The sequence below is a fragment of the Diabrotica undecimpunctata genome, chromosome 6 (genome assembly GCF_040954645.1).
Source record: "Diabrotica undecimpunctata isolate CICGRU chromosome 6, icDiaUnde3, whole genome shotgun sequence".
Classification (NCBI taxonomy): domain Eukaryota; kingdom Metazoa; phylum Arthropoda; class Insecta; order Coleoptera; family Chrysomelidae; genus Diabrotica; species Diabrotica undecimpunctata.
The window spans coordinates 122,065,833-122,090,106 of NC_092808.1; the positions used below are offsets into that span (position 1 = coordinate 122,065,833).

The 24,274-nt window shown below is 32.2% G+C and overlaps 1 protein-coding gene across 1 annotated transcript; it reads left to right on the plus strand.

Moving 5' to 3' along the window:
• The first annotated feature begins 4,976 nt into the window (after window positions 1–4,976).
• On the plus strand, window positions 4,977–24,274 carry eEF1gamma (elongation factor 1-gamma). The gene is made up of 7 exons (XM_072535261.1): window positions 4,977–5,131; window positions 5,247–5,396; window positions 5,533–5,748; window positions 11,513–11,813; window positions 16,762–16,918; window positions 19,467–19,761; window positions 23,933–24,274. The coding sequence occupies exons 1-7, from the start codon at window positions 5,120–5,122 to the stop codon at window positions 24,086–24,088; spliced, it is 1,287 nt and encodes a 428-aa protein (XP_072391362.1). The 5' UTR covers window positions 4,977–5,119; the 3' UTR covers window positions 24,089–24,274.

Here is a 24,274-nt window from a genome sequence, read left to right on the forward strand (position 1 = left end):
ATCTTAATATAGTCCGATTCTACTGTTGGCATCCATCTTGTTGTCCATTGCCTATGTATATCATAGGAATTACCAATTTTTCGGGCAGATCGTATTGGAGGATTTCTAGATCTCAGTCGCTGGTGCTCTTTTGAGATGTCTGGGATATCTTGATGTATTGGTAATTGTACGTTGGCTACAATTTTCTGGTACTCTCTCACTAATGCTGCTGTACGGCGTAGATCTGGTGAAGCAATATTGCTCAGAGTAGGCAGCCATCTCACTGGCGTTGGTTTTATTGTTCCAGTGATTATTCTCATGGTTTGGTTAAGTTGGACATCGATTTTGCTTGTATGCTCACGATTTAGCCATACTGGTGCACAATATTCTGCCATTGAAAAAACCAAAGCTAGAGCAGAGGTCTGAAGAGTATCTGCAGAAGCACCCCAAGTTGTTCCAGCAAGTTTTGATATTAAGTTATTTCTTGTTCTTAGTTTACCGGCTGCGTTTGTAAGATGACTTTTGAAGGTGAGTGTTCTATCAACTGTGACGCCTAGATATTTGGGGTTGTTGTTATGTTTGATAGCTGTATCATTTAGAGTTACATTGAGAGTATCGCCCGCAAGTTGATTCGACAGGTGAAAGAGACAGGTTTCAGTTTTGCTTGTGTTAGGACGTAAGCGCCAGTTCTTAAAATAGTTACTTAGTGTAGTTAAGTCCTCGTTGAGAGCTCGTTCTCCTGCTTCTTTACTATTACCTTGGAAGCCAATGGCCAGGTCGTCAGCATAAGCAAATTTTCTCTATTTTGTTTCAGGTATATCGGCTGTATAAAGGTTAAATAATAAAGGAGCTAGCACTGAGCCTTGAGGTAAGCCGTTGTTAAGTTTTCTAACGTTACTCTGTGCATCATTCATATATACCTGAAACAGTCTGTTAGTCAGTAGATTAGAGAGACGTATTAGAGTTAGCTTATAATTTAGCAGTCAAAAATGGGTTTGAACATCATTTTAATAACCAGAAAAAGGCCGCTGGAAAAGATTGGTTAAGAGAATTTCGCAGAAGAAATCCAGATATAACACTGCGTAAACCCGAAGCCACATCTGCAGCAAGAGCACAGGCTTTTAATATACCTCAAGTAGCAAAGTTTTTTGAAGTGTTAGAGGACACTCTGATAAAGGAAAATATTGATCCCATAAAGATATATAATGCAGATCAATCTGCATTATCTACCGAACAACGCCCGCAGAAAGCATTTGCTACAGTCGGTCGCAAACAAGTAGGTGCAATCACCAGCGCCAAACGAAGTTCCCACGTGACAGTTGTTTGTTGTATGTGCACTAACGGGTGCTATATTCCACCTACTCTAATATTTCCATGAAATAATATGAAAAAGGAATTAGCTGACCATACACCAGCAGGAACTTTATGTATTCCCCATGAGGCTTGCTGGATGACGGGTCCAGTGTTTTACAATGGTTGCAACATTTCCACAAATATGCCAAGGCATGTTCCACCGAGAAGGTTTTGTTAATTGTGGATGGACATTTAAGTCATAAATATCTTGACGCTCTTCTGTACGCCAAAGAAAATAGCATTGTACTTTTATGTTTGCCGGCTCACTGTACACATCGGATGTAACCTCTCGATGTAGCATTCTTTGGTCCACTCAAAACTTATTATGACCAAGAAATAACCAAATGGTCCAAAGCTCATCCTGGTCGAGTTGTGACTCAGTTCCAAATTGGTGGTCTGTTAAGTGAAGCCTATGGAAAAGTAGCTAATGTCCAGAATGCTGCTCATGGACTTTCCAAAACTGGTATCTTCCCAATAAACCCCGATGTATTCCCCGACTACATGTTTCAAGCATCTGAAACTAAAAATATTGTAGTAGATAGTGTCAAACCTGCTGTAAACGTTTATGATAATAATGAAGATCCTGGACCTCCCTATTATACCATAGAAGTACCTAATGTGATGACAGCTCAGTCAAACTTGCAAAATCCAACAAGTGGCATTTTACTAGTGGTTACTCCGGCAGAGTCCAGTTCCAGTCATACCATTTGTTTCCGGCCATGGAAAAAGAAATGCAAGGAAACGTCAAAGCACTTCTATTCTTAATTTAACTTAAAATTTAAAGGAGGCAAAAGAAAAAAGCAAACCGAAACCAGAGATCCCTCCAAAAATAAAAGGAGCGGTAAAAAGGAATGTTTTTATAGAATGCGAGTCAGAAAACGAAAAAGAACCTTTTTCTGCTGATGAAGAAAATGATTATGCTGTTTGCATTAACTGTACAGACTGTACAAGTTGTCTAAAAAAGGTGAGCTATGGCTATGATCCCAAAAGTGGGTAGTCCGGCACACACAAGAGTGTGCCGGACTAGACAAAAAAACAAAAATGTTTTTTTGTGAGATTTTTACCGACTGGATAATATCAATCTCTATTAATGTGTCATTTTGCCCGCCAGGTGGGGTAAAATTAACTTTTCTTGTTCATTTTTATATGTCTGCATTATATTTAAGGTATTTTTGTTCCGTGCGAATTACTTTATTCAAATCTAAAAGTGGGAAAATTACTCCCAAAAGTGGGTGATGTCTAGAAGGAGATTAAATTTAGTTAATATGATTGGTAGTAAGGTTTTTTAAATGTTTGACTGATGGGATTGTGTGGGAAGTGAGATTATTGTGCTGCTGTTTACTACTTACCTTACCAGTTTAGTTTTTGTTGTCAGAGAAGTAGGTGTTTGTAATGTCTGCTGTAAAGCAGCAATTCTGAATCCGACCTAGATTTCGATTACGAAGACTCTGACGAAGATATAAATTCAGAAAGTGATTATTTAACTACAGACGAGGAGGAAGATGATGAACCAGTACAATTCGGGGATTGAAAAGGTATTTCAAATCCATTTGGCGACCAAAGATCTTCTCCAAAGAATCGTCTTGAACCTTCTGATGATTTTTACCCTGCTATAGATATTGATTCTCAAAAATCCGCCAAAGAATGCTTCGAAGCATTGGTTTCAGTTAAAATAGTTAGAGGCCTTTGTGACTGGACCAACGAGCGTGCTAAACTATATTTTGATTAATAAATTTAATAAAATTATTTTATTTCTAAAATTAGTGTTATTATTACATTATTAACTTTAATTAGTTGTAGAATGATATTATATTTTAAGAGACCGCGCGAAGCCGCTCGGTAAGTGCTCGAATCCGTATGTAGGAGCCGACTTGCCGAATGACGGTCCGGCACGAAGCGGTTAAAACAAAGATTAGGATGGCAAACTGCATAATTTTGCCAACACGAACATACGCCTCAGCAGCATGGAGACATACGTGTAAACCCAACAAAAAAAGGATACAGGCCGTCCAGACTTTCACGATCAGAGAGGCTCTGAATATTCCTAAGTACGTCCTATTAAGGTACTTATTTAGGGATTCACAACAAAGGAGAATCCTGAGAACAACGAAAGAGCATACGAGATATTCAACAACCTCAAGAACCACCCGAGCAGATTATTAAGAGAGTTGACAGACTATGACGAAAACGTAAGCACGATACATTGACTGCCCAGGCAGCAGCTAGCAGTATATAGAGATAACCCAGAAGATTAATAAAGAATGAGATATCGCCATGCGATAGTCTAACGCTCGCAGTAGCAGAATAAAAATACCTATAATATGTTGTTTCTTTTATTTAGTTGTTTTATTTCACTAACCAGTTATACTGTAAAAGATAAAAACCAAAAAATATATGCGCGGGGTGTGTGATGGCCATATACTCCCCACCCATTGCTACATGTTGCAAAATAATGCTGTTTAAAAGCATTATTTAAGGTGGAACATATGGATTGATAATTTATCTAAAAGATGGCATTAAAAACTGGTTTTTGAGAAAAATGGACTTATGAAGTTTTTACATTAGGCCGATGATATGGAAATATGGACAGGTGTAAATAAGGTAGGTATAACCAAATAAACGCCCGTGGATCAACTAAGAACATGGATCATAACATTTTCAAACTTATATGCTGTTACGTTATCGGGAAACACACACGACAATAAAAGAATTGATAAACTTATTAGAAGAGAATCATTTAGAAAATACTTTGGTTCAGAGTAGGCTATAGGAGTGCAAAAATGCACCGTCTGCAACCGGAAAAGCATATTGCCAAATAAACATTAGACCTGTATGCGCCATAGTGTATGTGTGTACTGCGGAAAACTAGCAGGAATCAGCTCATAGTCATAATCGGCTCCCTTACTGGACATTAACCTTCAATGGTCAATGGGCAGTCAAGTCAACGGACACCTTCATTCATGAGGCTGCTTCATGAAGCCTGAGCTGCTAACTTTATAGCATAAAACCTGAAACAGTCAACTATATCTTGTGTGACTACCAGGAATCATGAATAAATGATATACATGGGTGCAATAAGCTAATTGTCCTAAAAAATAATCCTTATTGACTTCCTTAACAGTGAGAAAACATTGTATGTTAAAATAAAAGAGATATAATTGATGATTACCCAACGTTCGCGACAATTATATAGGTCATCCCGCAATAGGTAATGACTCATTGTACCATGGGTAATGACAAACAGATGAATCTGCGACTAACTGTGCAATAAAATCCACACGTCTCCAAAAAATAGGAGATTTAGTTAGAAATACAAATTGGAGTGTAAATTTTGTCAAAATAACTTTTTGTTTAATAAAATATTAAATTGAGTCCTTAAAATATTCTTATAAACAAATTCTACTTTTTAATTTTATTTATTTATTGTTTTCCCTAAAATACGTGATTTTGCAACGGAATTATCCGATCTTTTATAGTTCATAATTAATATTTCTAGCCAATGAAAATATAACCACTAAATTAAAATAAAACTAAATTATTTTTAATAAACTTCTAATATTAAACATTTTAGATTTATGTGTTATATATGGTTATATTTTGTAACTCTGAGATAAATACCACAGTATAGACAACATACCATCCTGCTGACATTATTAGGTATGGTAACCTAATATGTGGAAGACCCAAATTGTCTAAAACAGAAGAAGATTTTTAACGTCAAAATTACTTGCAACTGTACTGTAATGTTGTCCTTTTCTTTCTTTTACTAGTTTTGAGTGTAGTGAGAATGGCTGCCGGAGTAAGTTTTAATTAATATTTACAATATCCTGTTATTCTGAATCCATCCTCCACTTTTATAATTATAAATATGTGGTACTTTGAGTATTTTAAATATTTTAATGTTTATTTTTTAGACACTTTACACTTATCCCGATAATTTCCGGGCCGCAAAAACTCTTATTGCCGCACAATATGCCAAGGCAAACGTCAAAGTAGCATCCAATTTTGTTTTTGGAGAAACTAATAAGACTAAAGAGTTCACCAAGAAATTTCCAAGTGGAAAGGTAGGTAAACAACATTGATTTTAAGAGTTTTTTTTAAATATTTTTTTTGTTTACGTTAGTCAACTGGAATTCTGAGATATATAAAACTGGATAAACTCCATTTTATAGTATTTTTTAACCAAATTCCCTTTTTTAGGTTCCTGCGTTTGAATCAAACGATGGCAAGTACCTTCAAGACAGCAACGCTATCGCTTACTATGTTTCCAATGAACAACTAAGAGGAAAAAATGAATATGATAGAGCACAAATTTTACAATGGATTGGCTTTGCTGAAGGTGAAATTGTTCCAGCAGCATGTGCCTGGGTATTCCCTATCTTGGGTATTGTTAAAAATAACAGTGGTAATGATGAGGTCAGTACTTATGTCTTAATTTAAACAAAACTGTTTATACTTCACATATCAATTTCAATTATTGCATTAGTAGCAAAGTGTATGATGAAATTTAAATCTGTGTTGATTAAAATTACTTCTTTTTGCTCAATATTGTTGGGCAAGCATTTAGCAACAACTAAGATTTAATATAACTATCAAGATTTATTTAAATTAAAATCTTACTAAAAAAATGTTTCAACAAATGGTATTAATAACATTAGCAGTAAATATTATCTTTAAATTTCATATTTTGCCAAAAAATAAATGTTTGCTTCCTGTAGCTTAAAACCTGCCTTGCTAGAAAAATTCTTTTCAATAAGTGGAATTAATAATTATCATTAAATATATTATTTAAATTTCCAAAATTTGCCAAAAAATAAGGAATGTTGGTTTGTAGCTTAAAATCTGTAGGTAGTGTTTTAGATCCAATAATTTTTTTTATTATTCCTGACTTCCTGTAAGACCATCAAACCAGAAACATAACTATGAATATATTGAGTACCAGCTACACTGGCAGAAGAAAATAGAAGCTAGAGGAGAAAAAGATAAAAAAGGGAGAAACATGAAATTTACACAATGGACTTGCAGTCTGTCCTACTAAGTCCTAAATCAACAGTTTCACTTCTATATTACACAATGAAAATGTGAAGTGGCTTTATTATTAAATAAAGTAAAGATTTTTGGCTTAAATGAAGATTATGTTGATTACTATTAATATTGTAACAAGAGGTTTTTAACAAATTAAAATAAAATTAAGTAATAGGCATATTTGCTGCCCTTAGTTTGAATAACAACTGGCATTGTATCAAATTTAGCACATAGTTGTGGCAAAGTACACAGAGGGTTATTTTTTAGGCATTGTTTCATTTTGTGCCAAAGTATCTATTGGATTTCGGTTGCTAGAAGGATGTGACAAAACTTTAATGGCATGTTCTGCTATCCATTTTTTGGTTGATTTAATTGTATGGCATGAGGCCATATCCTGTTAAAAGATAAAATCTCTGGGTGGATATAACTTCACTGCACTTGGTTAAAAACAAATGTTCCAGAACATCTTGATATTTGGCTATGTTTACTATGCCTTTAATAAAATGTAAAGTTCCCAACCCTTCAGCTGATGTACAACCCCACACCATGATCCATCTGGAAACTTTATATTTCTTTTCAGACAATCCCTATGGAATGCTTCTGTTTTTTTTCTTATCACATGCTTTGAGTAATCGCCCACATAGAAATCAAATTTGCTTCCATAACTGTAGATAACTTTCTCCTAGTTATATTTGGTCCATGAAAGTTTTGATTTAGCCCAAATATAATTAATTTTTTCTGCCAATAATGGCTTTTCTTTGGCCTACTCAAGTAAATCAAAAAATAGAAAATTTATATTGCAGAGAGACCCCACAGACAGATTCTGTGTATATATTTGTGATGACATTCTCTTGAAACATGCATCCCAGTTTCTCTATTCCATGTAGCAGTTACCTCTAATACTGTATTTCTTCTTCCTGAGTTACAGATTCTAATTAAATGACACACTCCTTTGAGAAACAGCTTTTGGAGAGGTTTTACTTTTTAATTATATTAGTCACAAAAGTTGTTGCTACAGTCAATTCACTGGAAATTTCCACATGTAGTTATTGTATTTTACTTGTAATAAAACTCACGGCTGTTAATTATTCATACTCAAATGACATGTGACAATTAATTTTGATAATACACTACCTACTCCTATGTTAGATTTCAAAGTCTTCTTTGTGTTAGGTTGATAAAACTTTGGAAACTTGAGGAAAAGCAAAAAATGGCCCAATATTTAGTTTTCAGCACCTCTCAATTATCAAACAATTAAATAGTAATCAATATAAAATATATAATTAAGCTGTAAAAATAATTTTATACATCAGTCATAAAAATACATCATAAAAATGTTGTAAATTTCATATTTACAAATTAAATGAATTTCAGTAAATTAACATTTTATTCCAAAATAACTGCTAGTTCCAACATATAGTTGTTAGGGCTTATCAGTGGCGGCTCGTGGCTTGAGAGACAAGGTCGGCAAGGTATTTTTTGTCTCCTCAGATAGGTATACTGTCTAATAAAGACTTAAGTAAATCATCATAGGAGATTTTTTGTTTTCTTGTTTTTTGTTTTTTTTTTGTTTTTTCCTATAAATTTAGAACCTAAACATGTTATAAATTAACTCAAGTCTACGTTGTTTGGAAGTAGCAAAATGGGTTATAACGTCATCGTAAAATTTATTAGAGTTTTGGAGAGATTTTAAGTTTTTTTTCTATTGACATTTGAGACAAGCTTGACATTCTCTCTTGTTTCATGGTATTTCGACAATAAGTTTTGATTCTTTTGAGGCAAGAGAAATCTCGTTCATTTGAGGCAGACGTTGGTGGTAATGAGAGAATTAATGACAATAATTTATTAATTTCGGTAACAGTTTGTTGTAATGAATTGCAGTATATAAAATTATACATATCTTGTAACTTATCCCATCTTCCGAAAATATTTGGATCAGCATATAAAACTTTTAATTAATTTGCTAATTTTATTTTATTAAAGAATGATGGATAATTTTTAATTAACCTGTCTAATAAATATCTTGGAAATTCTTTGGCACAACTTTTAAATTTTGAATCGTCAAAGAGGTCAAAAATTTGCAAATCTTCAAAATTCGAAAAACGAGTATCTATTTGCATAATAATAGTATCCAAAATTTCAAAATATACTCGTTTTTCGATATCTGTTTCTGTGTCATGCCTTTGTCTTTTTTTTGGGGGTTCGGAAATATCAAGCGAGTCCAAAACTTCACTGCGTATATACTGGAAATTACTATCATTACGAAAATCTCTGAGATTTTGCACCAGTCTTGTTATTTTATTTTTGGAATGAATAATGTCAGTTAACTGATTTTGAACAACATTGAATATCAAATCGGTTTTGGTAAACACTTTCTTAAAAATATTTAAAAGTATGTTAAAAGAATAATCATTTAATAAAGTTTTCAAACCGATTGGTTCACGGATCGAGATATCATCACTTTGAAAATCGTCGCATTCAATAATAAAATCAAAAACTTCCAAAAGCTGTTCACGAAAATCTGCTACAGTGAAAACTAACCGAGATTTAAAATTCCATCGCGTCTGACAAACTGTTGGCATTTTTTTCGAAACAAACCGTTCTAAAACATTAGTCTGTTTTAGGTGAGCTTGAGAAAAATGAAGCAAATCCGCTTAAACTGACAAAAAAAAGACGACATTCTTTAATTTTTTTACATGTATCCTGCAAAACTAAATTCATTCTATGCGCATGACAGTGAGTAAATAAAGCTTGCGTTGCAATAGTGCAACTTTTGCCTGGAGACCATTTAATTCACCAGACATCACGGCAGCGCCGTCATAAGTTTGCCCTACCAATTTATTTTTGATATCAAAAAATTTTAATCTGTCCTTTAAAACACCAAAAATATATTCTGCCTTATGGCTTTTACTCACGTCTGTAAAACCTAAAAACCTCTCATAGATATTATCACGTAACGCGTATCGAACAACAATTGATAATTGTGAATGACATGATATGTCGGTAGTTTCATCTATGTCGGTTTCCTGAATCTCAGATTCAATAACGTTACTCAAAATGTAACTAATTGATTCTATTAATTCATTCTGGATCATTTTAGATACACCGCTAAATGTCTTCGAATCAGAAAGTAAATTAGAAAATTCCAAATCGTATTTCTTAAACATTTTTATTAGTTCCCTATAATTACCTTGATTTAACGAATGCTCCGATTCATCGTGTTCCCTAAAAGATAATTCCTGACAACTTAAAAAAATTACAATATCAATTAAACGACGTAAAACTGCGTGATTATTTTTTACAATTTCGTTATGTTTAATAGCATTTTCACGTTGGGCATTATCTGATGAAACATAGATATTTTGTTAAGCTGTTTTGTTAGGCTGTAAGTATGATCTTTCGAAATATCATGTTTATGTAAAGCCCTAAATAATTCCTTTAAATTATCGTAACCAGATTCACACCACGGATTTTGATGTTTGTCCCTATTTGTCGAAAATAAAATGCAAGGCCAACAGAAAAGTTTGTTTTTTATTTCACTCTCGGTAAGCCATGAGTACTTGCTGTACCAATTATCTGAAAATGATCTATTACTTCCCTTACCCGCACTAATATTTATAAGCCGGGACATTTTAGGCAAAGGACGCCCCTTATTTTTAATAACAATTTGTTCTTCGTATGGAATAGATGAAAACCCATTATGCAAAATATAATTTACAATATCAGACTTATCAATACTTACAGTTTCTCCCATGGCTTGCATTTTTTAGGTTAATTTACCTGAATTTGTTTACACTTTAATTTAAAAAAAACTTCTATGTCAAACCCTTTAACCTTTAACTATTTACGGCAGACGTAACGTATCACAGTATTACTTTAGAAAATAAAAATAAATCACATAAAGAAAGGCTAGTTCGTGCACTGAATATCACTTCACTTTACTACTTACGTTCTTATATGAAATAACATTTCATCCCGCGCTCGCAATGTACAGTTCGCGACCAATCACCAATCTAAATGAAGCATCGGCAAATTTAATTTTGCTGTACTTGGTAATTAAGTTCATATGGAAAAAAATGTATATTTGGTTGCTAATCAACTAATATTCCGTTGATGTTTACAAGTAAATCGTCAAGGTTGGGATCGGCTCGCCGAAAACGCAAAACGTGCCTTTTTAAGAATCCACAGGCGGATGGATGTCTCCGATATCGGATCATCAATTCTAAAAGTGTCTACGCAGGGATCACTTAACGCTCAGATTGGACGAATTCTTTTAAAAACCATGAATAAAATTTAGTCTGGTCGAATTGGTCGAATTCTTTTTAAAAACCATTAATAAAATTTAGTCTTTATTATCTCATTATCTCACAGATATTTTTTTATTTCACAAAAACAAATGACATCAACTGATTACCTGCCACAATTAATTATTGAAATACTGATTAAATTAAATATTAAAAAAATCTATAATGTCTATAAAGGTGTGGGTCGGCCCTGCCGACCCTGACCGGCCGCCACTGGGGCTCATATTAGCAGTAGACAAGAAAATTATAATTTGTCAAGAAGTTTCTACGAAAGGGTCAAACACATGATGGTTAACTAACTTAATATGCATGCTAAAATTGAAAGAAAATAAAAATAAATCTGGCAGCTGACTATGTTGAGGTTAGAGTCTAGACAAAACTCCAGACCTTATATAGTAAAGTATTTACCTCATAACTTTTCAAATCTGTCAAATGTTTACCAATATGTAATTAACTCTTAGATTTCTAAAATAAACTAAAGAATTATAGCAAAACTACAACTTTAAAAAAGTTTTAAAATTATTTAGTTTTTGTGTTCCCTGTTAAATTTTTGTTTTTTTTTTTGGAGTTGCAAGGTTTTCTAATGAGGATATCATTATGTTGCTTATTAATACATAAAGCACAAACAAATTTAAATAAAAAAACATTCTTAAGCATGTTTAATTTTTTTTTTGAAAACTCCATCACATTTCTGAGACAGTGTAAGGTGATGGTGTCTGAAGTGTATGTATAAGCTGAATAAATTGCAATAGGACTATTTTATATAAATAGTTTTGTAAAGTTAGTTTTCTGAATTTAAATAGATAATATTAATGTATTATTTTCAAACCATTTTGATGTTTTATTTTTAGACTTTCCAAAGAGCAAAGGAAGACCTCAAATCCTCTTTGTCTATTCTCAACAGCCACTTACTTGCCCACACTTACTTGGTAGGAGAGAGAATCACTCTAGCTGATATTGTAGTTGCCTGCAATCTATTGAATGCCTACAAATATGTACTTGATCCCAACTTTAGAAAATCTTTTGGTAATGTCAATAGATGGTTCAACACACTTATTAACCAGCCACAATTCAAAGCTGTACTTGGAGAAGTTAAACTTTGCAGTGCAGTTGCTCAACCTGGAACTTTAACTGCTGCAGCCGCAACACCAGGTAAATATTCATAGTTATAAATATTTAAATTTTTAATGACTTGTTTAAATGGTAAATAGGCCCTAGGATGTGATATTTTTCTGCAGTTCTCTTAGATTTTAACACCTACAGTGGGTGATCAAATTATTATGATCACTTCAAAAAAACTTTGTATTTTGCTGTTTAATAAAGAATAAAACTGCATATTATAAGCTTCTAATAATGTGAATATAATATAAAAATAGATCATAAACACGATCTTTTACAACATTTTAAAATATTTTTTTCTTTGACCTTAAATAACAATTTTTTTAAATATTTTGTGTGACCTCCTTTAGCTTCGATGACAGCTTTGATCCTCTTTGGCATGGTTTGAATGTTTCTCAGGCAGTCTTCTTTTATTTTACTGTTTCTGTGCCAGGTGGCAATGAGTCTCTCAATTAACTGCTGCTTATTTGTGACAGTTTCCTGGGCAATCTCTCTCTTTATAAGCTCCCATAGATTTTCGATCGGATTGAGGTCTGAGGAATTACCTGGCCACATCAGTACTTTAATTTTCTTTTTTTCCAGGTACGATGTTACTGTTTTTGCCTTATGGCACGGTGCTGAATCGTGCATAAAGGTAAAATCCTCTGATTCGCCAAACCAGTCTTTGATTTGTAGCATGAGCTTTCTTTCCAGAACTTCAATATACTGATGTTGATTCATCATTCCATTCACAATGTACAGCCTACCTGTACCCTTACTGTTGATCACAGACCATACCATGATCTTGAGAGGATGCTTTACTCGCTACACTATGCAATCCTTGTGATATTTTTCACCCAATCGCCTTCGGACGAAGGCCGACTTATTCATAAGTATCTCCACTGTAGACTCATCGGAGAAACAAACCTGTGAATATAAAAAACTAAGATATTTTTTTAAAATGAAAACAGTGGTTATAGGGATTTAAACTTTAGTAGTGACGTAATTTACCTTATTCCAATCCTCAACTGTCCAATTTTGGTGTTCTTTGGCCCATTTCAGTCTCTTTTTCATCATTGCGATGGTCAACTTTGACTTTTCGGCAGGGCGACATGATTTGAAACCTTGCTCGGCAAGCCTTCTGCGGACTGTCATGTCAGAAACTGGCATCCCAGCTTCACGAATAAGTCTCGTGAGTATTCTTCTTGGCTTCTTTCTATTGTTAAAAAGAAGATATCCCTCATTTTTCTTTCGTCTCTGGGTATAGTGACACGCTTTCGACCACATTTTTGGGCACGCTGGTGAGTCAGGGGTTTGTTGGTATCCATTTTTTTCTTGATATTGCTCACTGTTGCTTGCGTTACTTGGCATTGTTGAGCTATCTGACGTTGGGAAAGCTTTGTATTCAATAAAAGTGTCTTTATCTCCACCATTTTACACACAGGGACGTCTTTAGCCTTACCCATTATGATTTTCTTCTCAAAAATCGAAATGTTTTGAAAATGTCTTTAAAATTAAAACTAATAGTTTTTTTCACTCACAATCACCACTAATATATTAATAAAATATACTACAAAGATAAAACGATACTAATATTTCAAAAACAATACAAAAACATACAAATTCAGTTGTAAACTCCAAGCGCAAATTCACCACAATGTGTATGTTGTCACGTAATTTGACACAAATGACAGTTCTAGAACTGTAGACGTCATAAAAGTAAGGTTATTAGTGACAAAATATATTGGCATACCTTAATCGTATAGCAGCATATGATTTTATTATAAAATTTTTGAATAAATTTGAAAAACCTAAACTTTTGTGATTGATCATAATAATTTGATCACCCACTGTACATTTTTTTTATCAACGATTTTATTGATAAATATTTTGTCATAAGATGAAAGAGCATGCCTATAGAAAGCTTTCTCTTATTGTAGGACAAAACCATATTTCAGACCTTTCTAGATATCTATACAACTTGTTTTCAAATTCCATTCATGCATTTTGTTCCAGTATAACTATTTTCTAATCTAATTAGATTAACATTGTTTTATAAGACATTTTTTACCACAATTTCCACTAGCCTAGAGTCTTTCATTTTTAACTTTTTCCATGAATATAGTTTTTTCTTTTCCTTGCACTTCTGTATTAAAACTAAGGAAAATTCTAAGGGTTTCTCTTTGCCTAATGTATGTTCATGAACTAATGAATCACTGATCAATGTGAAGTTTTGAGATTTGTTATTTTAGTGTACTTTAATTAATTACTATCATGGGTATTTTTGGGTATGGGTAACATGTTTTATATCATGGCTATACTGCAAAAAGTGACCAAGTCAAATTATTAACAATTAACCACTATCAAAAAATGTGTCTCATATGTACATCCATTACTCAAATGTGATTTAGAGATATATGTTATTTTAATATTAAAATAGAGTTTGATGTGATGGACTTCAGATATATGTTACTAATGAGGCAGTGAAGTTCAATTGTTAAAAATTTGATTTGGTCACTTTTGACAGTAGGTATATTCTAATAATTTTCAAAATAATTTCATCCTTGGGCCAAAACAATTTTATTTTTGTATAATCTTATTAAATCTATAAAAAAGTTTCCTTTAAAATTTACAAGCTGCTCACAACAAAGCTAAACCAAATGGAAATGCTGAAGTTGTGGAAAAAACTAATAAGAAAAAGAGTAAGTTGTTAAGAGTTTTATTATCCTGTAGAGTTTATTTTCTGTAGATCTTACCCTTTTTAATAGACATGTAGATTTATAATTTTCATTACAGTTTTACTGATATTCATTGTAGATTGGATAGCATTTGGCAAATAATTTCATTTGTAACTTTAGAACATTTATTTTATCTGTACATTACAGCTATGTATGTTATTAAATATGAGAAGTTGTAGTAATACTCTCAAAATTTATATCATAGCTATATAATTTGTCAAACATTGAAAAATATATGTGATCCAGTAGATCACTGAAAGAGCAGGTGAGCATTGTTGCACAAGGAATGAGAAAGTATAATGATTCACAATCTAAAATATCCTCCTGTAACCAACCAACTTTCAACAAATATAAAATATGTCATAATCAGAACATAAAATAGAACTAATGAGATCTTGAATTTTTGTATGAAGTCCTCTGACATTTTGACAATAAATTTGTAATGGAGATGAAATTAGTTTTTTCCTTCTGTCTTGAATGATTGAATTTTTAGTACACCATTTCTGTATTTTATGGCAATGTCTTTTTCGCCTTTATTTTCTTTCTTTTAATTCTTTCCAAGCTTTACTGAACATATCCCTTTGTATATTTGTTTGATCACTATTTATTTTGAGTTCTGTAATCTTTTTTTATTCCTTAAAATGTCCTTAACACTATTATTAGAAAAAATAACTAAGAGGAAGATACTTAGTATCTGTGTTCTATCCTACTGGAATAACTTTCACTACATCATCTATTGCTTCATCTTTTCCTATTTCCTTCATAATTTCCTCGACTTTCTGTCTTGTTTTATTCAATATTCAAAGAATTTAATTCAGGAACATTGAACAATATAACATTGTTAGATTTTACAATTCTCTTTATTCTCGTTTATTTGTATAACCATTTTTCAAAAGACAAATGTGATGCATTTAAGTTGCATTTCAGTTGATCAATAGTCTTCCTTAGATCACAAATCTGATTGTTTTCGTGCAAGGACTTTCCATTGGCACATTTAAGTTTCTCCTTCAATCTTTAAATCTGCAATTTTAGTTTCCTACTACCTGCTGCTAGTTGAAGACATCTTGCTTCTGTGGCTGTTACACTGGCGCAATTAATATATAAAGCCCTCTTACATCCATCAACTTCAAAGAAGTCTTATCTTCTGCCACATCTTTCTTGCATATCAAGCATTTGCCCACATTTGAATATTCAACAGAATGTCAACCCTTTAATAAAGACACTAAGTCACGTCACTGGCAGATGGTAATTATTTATCTATAACTATCAATTTGTCCTAATTGCTTTAAGTTTTTGTTTGAAAAGGAAAAACTAAAGAGATAAACCTCTCATTGCAGTTATTTCAATTTACAAACAAATTGTTTTTTAAAAAAGAAGAGGATCTTCATATACCTTGTACTAATTATGCATATCTTGATATAACTTTACAAATTTATTGTTAATATTTACTTGTCAAACAACATTTTTTTTGGGAGCTATTGCTAATGACATCCTTCAAGGTTGATTGATTTTAAATTAAATTAAGAACTGGAAAAGTAAGATAATGCATTTACCAAAATGGAAAATGTTTTGTGTAACTAGAAATTTGTCGATCAGATTGAGTTAGACTTTTGAGCTGTTACATGCTGTTTATGCTGCAGGATGGAGTGGAAGCATGGACACTAAAGAAACACATCATTGATAGATTGGAGGCTTTCCAAATGTGGGATTATGGAAGAATGCTTAGAACAAGCTGAGTGGACATACTTACAAACGACATAGTATTAGAAAACAAAAAGAGATCCTAAACACTATCACAAAGTTGCAATATTTTGGTAATGTTATTAGAGGTGAATGCTGCAGTTGATCATGCAGGGGAAAATACCAGGACAGAGAAGCTGAGGTAGAAGACACATTTTTCCTGGCTAAACAATCTAAGAATGTAGTTACTGTTCATAGCAGCAGCATTGATGATTTGAATCACTATGATGGTTGCCAACCTTCTAATAGGAGATGGCATGTAAAGAAGAAGAATACCTCTATAAGTGATTATGTTTGATATGTTTCATAAATAAGTTTTGGTAACTACTCTCTCAAAGGCAAATGTTACCTTTCATGGTACCATTTGTAACTCAGAGAGTTATATTATTATTGATATTTCCAATCACTCTGCACCATCAATGTTTAGAGGGTATTTCAATGTCAAAACATTTTTTTTTATATATATTATTCGAGATTTTAAGTAAAGTTAGTTAACATTTATTAGAATTATATTACTATTGCAGGTAAAGGTAAGAAGAAGGAAGAAAAGAAACAAGAGAAGAAGCCACAACCACCTAAAGAAAAGAAGGAAAAGGAACAGCCAGAAGAATTAGATGCTGCAGAAGCTGCCCTTGCTGAAGAACCCAAGAGCAGGGATCCCTTCTCTGAACTACCTAAAGGGTATGTAAATTAAATATTTTCTAGAGTAATTACTTTTTGGAAATAACTCCAGTGACTAGTATTAGACCATATTATCCTGTATGTCATTTCAGCTCTGTCCAGATAGACGAGAGCTTGCACCAAACCTTTTAATAGTTAAATCATACAATTTAATGTGTTTTTTTGTGCTGTTTTTAATAACTTTTTGAATATAATACAGAAATTTTTTACTTTTTGAATGATGGGGTTCCTCTCTTGTAGATGTTAGCTTTGAAGATGGCTTTGTAATCCAAAAGCGCTCAGCTAGTAAATGCTTTACACACTTATAAAGTACTTTTCAATTCATTCATTTAATCAATAAATAGTAACCACTGGTGCTATAATTTTAAAGAGCCTTGAGTTTCCTTGTTCTTTACCAGACCTATCCTTATCAACTTGATCCTTATGGTTTTATCACTTAAGTTTTCATCTACCTCTATGTCTACTTTATCCTGGTTGTGACATACAGACATGCCTGAGGATTTTTCTGTTATTCTTCATATTTTTCTAATAGTTATCACATCTTTTACACCTGATGTGTTTGTATTCAGCACTCAAAATTTTTGTTTTCTGGCTTAGTATTTGTTATGTAGCCCAAACTAGCATATGTTTCAGACTGTAATGCCTACACCTACACTACACTATCAGCGATGATGGTAGATCGTGTGATCGTTGTTGTAGGCGATGATGGGCATGTATGGCTGAGTCTGCCCTCTACACAATCGTGCTCGCACTTGCTTTTCTGCAACTTGTCTGTAATTGCCGATTATGAAGAGGGGCCATAAGACATACTGGAGACAATAAGACACATAATTTATAACATGGTTTTGAAAAAAAAATATTTTAATGTTACTTTTACAACTTTTATTTATTTTGACAAACTCACCCTAGCAATATTCAGTTCATGTTTGCTATTTGTATTATCACTCAATCTCATTACCATTCATATAAATTTCATCAGAAGTTATTGGTCACATCTTTTAAAAATCACTACATTTTTATTATCATCTAGCATTACTTATAAAACATTTTTTAATTGACTTCATAATCATCTGTACTTTCATAGCTTAAAATTTTAAAACAAACAGCCTGGGTGAAATTATTTAAAATTCGATTCAAAAATTATCGAAGTTTACTGTTCTTTAACCTTTGTTATTTTATCTCTTGCTTTCTTCTTACAAATGTAATTGTTATTGTACTACTAAGAATAAATTTTGTACGCTTTATAATTTTTCATCTATACATTGTAGTTGTAGTTTTACTAGTTAGTACTTTCTCAAAGGCGGATTTTACAAAACTATTGTAACATCTGTAACTCAGAAAGTTATATCAAACCTAGCAGTTCCAATTCCTCTAGATTTTTTTATTTAGAGGGTATTTCAATGCTAAAACATTTTTATGTGTACTTAACATACATTTTTCAAAGATATTCATTAAATTAGAGTGTTATTTCAAACATTATTTTTGTATTATTTTTATTTTTTGCCTCCGTTCATGTTCTCTCAGAAAAAATGCCGCTTGGGCGTCCCAGAATGGGATGGAAAGAAAAAGTACAATCATATCTCCAAAACATGAACATTTTACTTGACAGTAGATTAATGGTAAGAGGTTTGGGCGGAAAAAAATCATGGCTGAGAAACTTAAAAGAATGGTTTCAAATATCAGAAGCTGCAAACGTAATAGATGCGGCACAAAACAGAAACATTTCATTTGATAGTCACCTACCTTTGGTAGAAAATAACATAAAGAAGACAGACTGATACCAAGTGAATTGGAAAACATACAGTCAGTCCAGGGTTGTAGTGCTATGATGATGATGATGATGATGACTCTTATGCCGCAGTTGTTTTAACAGCCTGCACCGTTGTGAATGGGCATTTGATCATTTGGTAACAGATGGAATATAAGTTTTGTGGAAAAAGTTTGCCTTGAAATTACCCATCAAAAGTAAAATTGGCTGAAAAAGTTTAATTCAATGTGCAATTTCTGAGGGTGGGATGAACGTCATATGCTAACCGATTTTGTGAAAACACATTGGGTGCTTAACTTTATATCCACATGTTTATTGAATATGCTTGATTTTATTCATATTTGGTCTAATTCTTTCATACCATTATCCAGTTTCTCAAGCTTGTTCAATAATCTTAATCATTTATGAATAGTGACCATTATTGAGTCAAAAAATATATGAAAATAGTTGGAAAGATAAGGATGGACCACAATAATTGCGTTGAGTTTTTAGAAAAATTTGTGTGAACAAAAAGTGAAACTGAACATTGTTCAAATTCACTGGTATGGAAAAAAATTAATAGATTTGGACACTATGATCAGCTATCAGTTTTGTACATTCCTTTTTTGCAAATTAGTCATGTTAATTATTAATATTGAAGTCAGAATAAAATTTCGTTATTTTGCTGTAAGCCTGCTAAGTTTTTGTAAAAACTTAAAAACCATGTTCTAAATGTGATCTTATTAAACTATATTTTTTTTTACTGAAATTTATTATCATTTGATTATTATTTTGTTACAGAACCTTTGTTATGGATGACTTCAAACGTGTCTATTCAAATGAAGAAGAGAGCAAATCAATTGCTTATTTCTGGGAGAAATTCGACCCTGAAAACTACTCAATCTGGTATGGCGAATACAAATACCCTGAAGAACTCTCCAAAGTGTTCATGAGCTGTAACCTAATTACCGGTATGCAACAGAGGCTGGATAAGATGAGAAAGCAGGCCTTCGCATCTGTATGCCTTTTTGGAGAAGATAACAACAGCACAATCTCCGGTATCTGGGTATGGAGAGGACAAGAATTAGCTTTTACTGTAAGTATTTCTATTGAGTATTTCCACAAAGTTAAAAATGGTTTTAACAGCAAATTTTTGTCATATTGTGACCATGTGGGCATTATGAACACAAAAGCTATTTTGTTTTAACCTATTTTTTGTATTCAAAAGTAGATAAATTTAACACAAACAAGTATATATTGCTCGTAAAATAGCATGTAGCAAAAAAAAATAATTTCTACCTTGAAACAACCTTGAAAGCGCATTACATTTTTTTCGGGTTTATATGATTTCTTTCTGACATTTTGTCTGTAATCTACTGTCGCACACTTATTCACTTATCAGTAGTCAAAGAAACCATTCCTGACCATTATATACCCGGGTCTACAAACTTTGAAATCAATGTGCCATTACAAAACGCCACCTTTGAAAGCCTAGTCCTTAATATCTTTAAAGTGGACGCAAACCTGATATTTTTAATTTATGATCTTTTGTTTATGCATAAAACAAATCTGATCTAAAGCAAAGTTCAACGGTACACATTCCTCTTAATATGAAGGATCTCCATATGATTCCAATGAAATTTTATAGACTCTGAACAATTAGGCAGTGTTTCTAAAACAGTTATCAACCAGTTATTTCAAAATTAACTGATTTTAGGTTTCTTTGTCTTAGCTTGAATCAGCCTAGTCCTTAATATCTTTAAAGTGGACGCAAACCTGATATTTTTAATTTATGATCTTTTGTTTATGCATAAAACAAATCTGATCTAAAGCAAAGTTCAACGATACACATTCCTCTTAATATGAAGGATCTCCATATGATTCCAATGAAATTTTATAGACTCTGAACAATTACGCAGTGTTTCTAAAACAGTTATCAACCAGTTATTTCAAAATTAACTGATTTTAGGTTTCTTTGTCTTAGCTTGAATCAGGCTATTGTGTATATCAGGCTTGTTAAGTACACAAGTTTTACTTTTCTAACAGATCAATGAAAGTTAATATTACTGGACTTACTGGAAATACTTTATGCATGTAACTTATTTTACAAATTTATTATAGTGTGGGATATAAAATATTCCTTTATTAATCATACAAAATATTAATTTATAGAACCGTATTTATTTTCAAAGTTTTATGTTGTTATACACCTTATGGTGTCAAATAATATAAAACAGTCCAAAATTTTCTTTCGCATCATTTAATCATTCATTAAGCGTTACAATCCCTAATGGAATATTTATTCATTGATTCATTAGGCCTTACAATCCCTAGGGATTATAGCTAACGCCATGGTGTTCAAAATCCTATTCTTTTGTGAGGTGGATTATTTGTCTATGTCATAGTCTTCATCGTCTTGTAGACCTCTCTCTACACCTGGGCGATAGTGGTGTCCAGTTAGTTATCCTTTTCTGCATATCTGAGTATGAGCATCTCTGTACATGTCCTGTCCATTCTAATCTAAGATATTTTATGTATCGTGACTATATTTTCTCTCTTTAATTCTTCTTCAATCTAAGCATTTGTTTTCATTTTTCTTTTAAATTTCGAAAGCTTCCTCTTTCTTGTTAATTGTCATTGTTTCCATCCCATTTGTAATAACAGGTCTTATATAGGTTCATCTTGCTTCTCCTTAGATTTCTATTCATTCCATTTTTTTTCCATATGTGTTTGTATATGAACACAGAATTCTTTCCTGTGTTCTCTCTTTTCCAGTTTTCCCTATTGCTACTCCCAAGTGGCTAAAGGTGGATACAGATTCAAATTTATGGTTCTGTGTTATTAAATATTTCTGAGTTGTTGTGTAATCCTTCCCTACCATCATGTATTTTGTTTTGTGCGGGTTTATTTCTAACCCTATTCTCTTTGCTCCCTTACCTAATTTTTCAATTTCTCTTATCATCTGTAATAATGTCATTGTTTAGGAAGTTTGTCCTTATTATTGCTTCAAATATCAGCTTAAACAGCGTCAGGGAGATAAAGTCACCTTGTTTCACGCCTTTGTTTAATTTTAATCTCCTTAGAAGTTGTTCCGTTGATACTTATCTTGGCTGTGGTGTTCTTTAAACTCACTGTTAGCATATGTCTCCATTTTTCTGGGATTCTAAGACGCTCCAGCTCTTCCATTACTTACATCAGATTAATTGTATCAAAAGCGCTTTTGAAATCTATGAATATTACATGCATTTCTCTGTTGCATTCTCCCGATTTTTGAATTGAAGTACCATAAAAGTTTAAAACATAAACTATCTTTATAAAGTTATTTATTTTAAATCAGATAAAAAACAATTATCCAAGTTTTCTGGTGAAGCTGTTTTTATCTCTTGCTTTTTTCTTACAAAGGCAATTGGTATTGTACATAAGAATACATTTTGTAAGCTTATAGTTTTTCATGTATACATTGTAGTTGTAGCACAGAATACACCACCCAACAAGAAGCGAAACGAAGGTCTTTTTCGCAATTCAAATTTGTGTGAGAATCCGCGATGTTCTAAATAGTTTATCTGTCAACCTATAAAAACTGAAGTTTGTTTATGTATTGAGAAGTGTTGTTTCGTGTGTGTTTCATGATAAAAAAGTATAATATAATAGTAAAAAAAGAATAATACTGTTACACATATTTTGTATATACATATACATATTTTAATACCTTAAAAAAATTAACTCTCAAATTCAATCGCTTTTTTAAAGTACTAAAATACTTTTAGTACGTTAATTCGTTTGCTAAAAAAAACATCAATATTTTTGACTTAAGACCTTTCTACTATCAGTACAGAATTGATATATGGATTTTATTAAATTTTACAGAAAAACCGTTTTAATAATTACTTTGTTGCTTAGTGTAACTATAACTTTACTACTGTTTTGAACGACTTCCTCATTACTTTTCTTAGTGTGCTAAGTAGTATAACTGTCATTTTCCCTCTGATATTTTTGTCCTACGAACATCGAAGGTACCAACAAAGCTTTTGCTTCTTGTTGGATGGTGTATTTGTGGTTGTAGTTTTACTAGTTAGTACTTTCTCAAAGGCAGATTTTACAAGACTATTGTAACATCTGTAACTAAGAAAGTTATATCAATCCTAGCATCTCCAATTCCTCTAGATTTTTTTATTTAGAGGGTATTTCAATGCTAAAACATTTTTATTTGTACTTAACATAAAATTTGTGTTATTTAAAATATTATTTGTATAATTTTTGTGCCTTCTGTTCATGTTGAATCATGACACTTCATACAAAGTATAGAAATATTCTTTCTTGTGTGGGGGACGATTTGTTGGCGAATGTTGGCAACCACCATAGCTACTCTTTATTGACAGAAGTGTGGAAAAGCTCTGTAGTATTTGTTTGAAACCATATCCTCAGGTTCTTTAGCCAGGAGATTCTTGTTCTTTCAGGATTCCTTCTGCAAGGTATTTTTCCTTGCTCATGCCTGTCTTCGTTTTACATTAAGAATCCTGGATATTAAAGCTTGCATTTTTAAACTGTTTGAAAGACTTCCATATCTTTTGTCATATTTTTATTACTTCATTTGATGTATGGTCCTTCTAGCAAATCCTGAGTATCCTTCTCTATAGCCACATTTCACAACCCTTTCATATTTTTTGTGGATACATCTGTAAGGGTCCTTGTTTCGGTACTGTAGAGAAGTACGCGAAAACAGCTTTTAAGCAGCTGAATTTTCATTTTTGGTTTGTAAAATAATTTTGACATTTTCCAAAAAGATGATTTCTTTATTTCTCTTTCACTATTCTCTAATCTCCCAAGAATGGTATCATTTGGCATTTATCGTTGTACCAAATATGAAAGAAGCGTCTTTGTTCTTTTAATGCTTTTGTTACTATATAATGTGTTATTACAGGCAATTTGTTAGCTTATGTGCATGCATTTTGTGTTTTTTTATTGAGACAGTCTGATTATTCTATTCGTATTTTTTGACTCAACAATAAAAATATTCTCTTACTAAAATATTGTAGATTGTTCTTTTTACATACAAAAGTGAGGTTAAGGATGTTCACTCTTAATTTTTAATACTAAAAACAGCATTGTAAAATAGGGTGTCCATTTTCAGTAATCATCAGCTCTTTCGTAACTGTAACATGCGTTACTCCAAACTGTAATTTTAATTCAACACTCAACTAAGTATTATTTTATTAAAACCTTTATTAAATTAAAATAAACTGATTAGACTGTTTTTAATGTTACAGTTAAGTCCCGACTGGCAAGTAGATTATGAATCCTATGAATGGAAGAAGTTGGATGCCAAATCAGAAGAAACAAAGAAATTAGTAGAGCAATACTTCTCATGGACTGGTACCGACAAACAAGGTAGAAAATTCAATCAAGGAAAAATCTTTAAATGATCTTCGTCTACTTAATAAATCTTCTAAAATGCTGTACTGATCATGTGAAGCAAGAGAAATAAATCCCAATGTTTTGTTAATAATATTTTTTTATTAATCGTATTTATGTAATTGTTCTGATCGAAGCTTTTCTTTGGGCTTTACTCCCTGAGTTTTTAAGACACTTAAATAAATTTAATAACAATC

What these genes read in the sequence shown, in the direction of transcription:
- eEF1gamma (XM_072535261.1), top strand. An exon ending in ATAACAGTGGTAATGATGAG is followed by an intron (nt 5,749 to 11,512) that starts GTCAGTACTTAT and finishes TTTTATTTTTAG; the next exon opens with ACTTTCCAAAGAGCAAAGGA. An exon ending in TTCTCTGAACTACCTAAAGG is followed by an intron (nt 16,919 to 19,466) that starts GTATGTAAATTA and finishes ATTTTGTTACAG; the next exon opens with AACCTTTGTTATGGATGACT.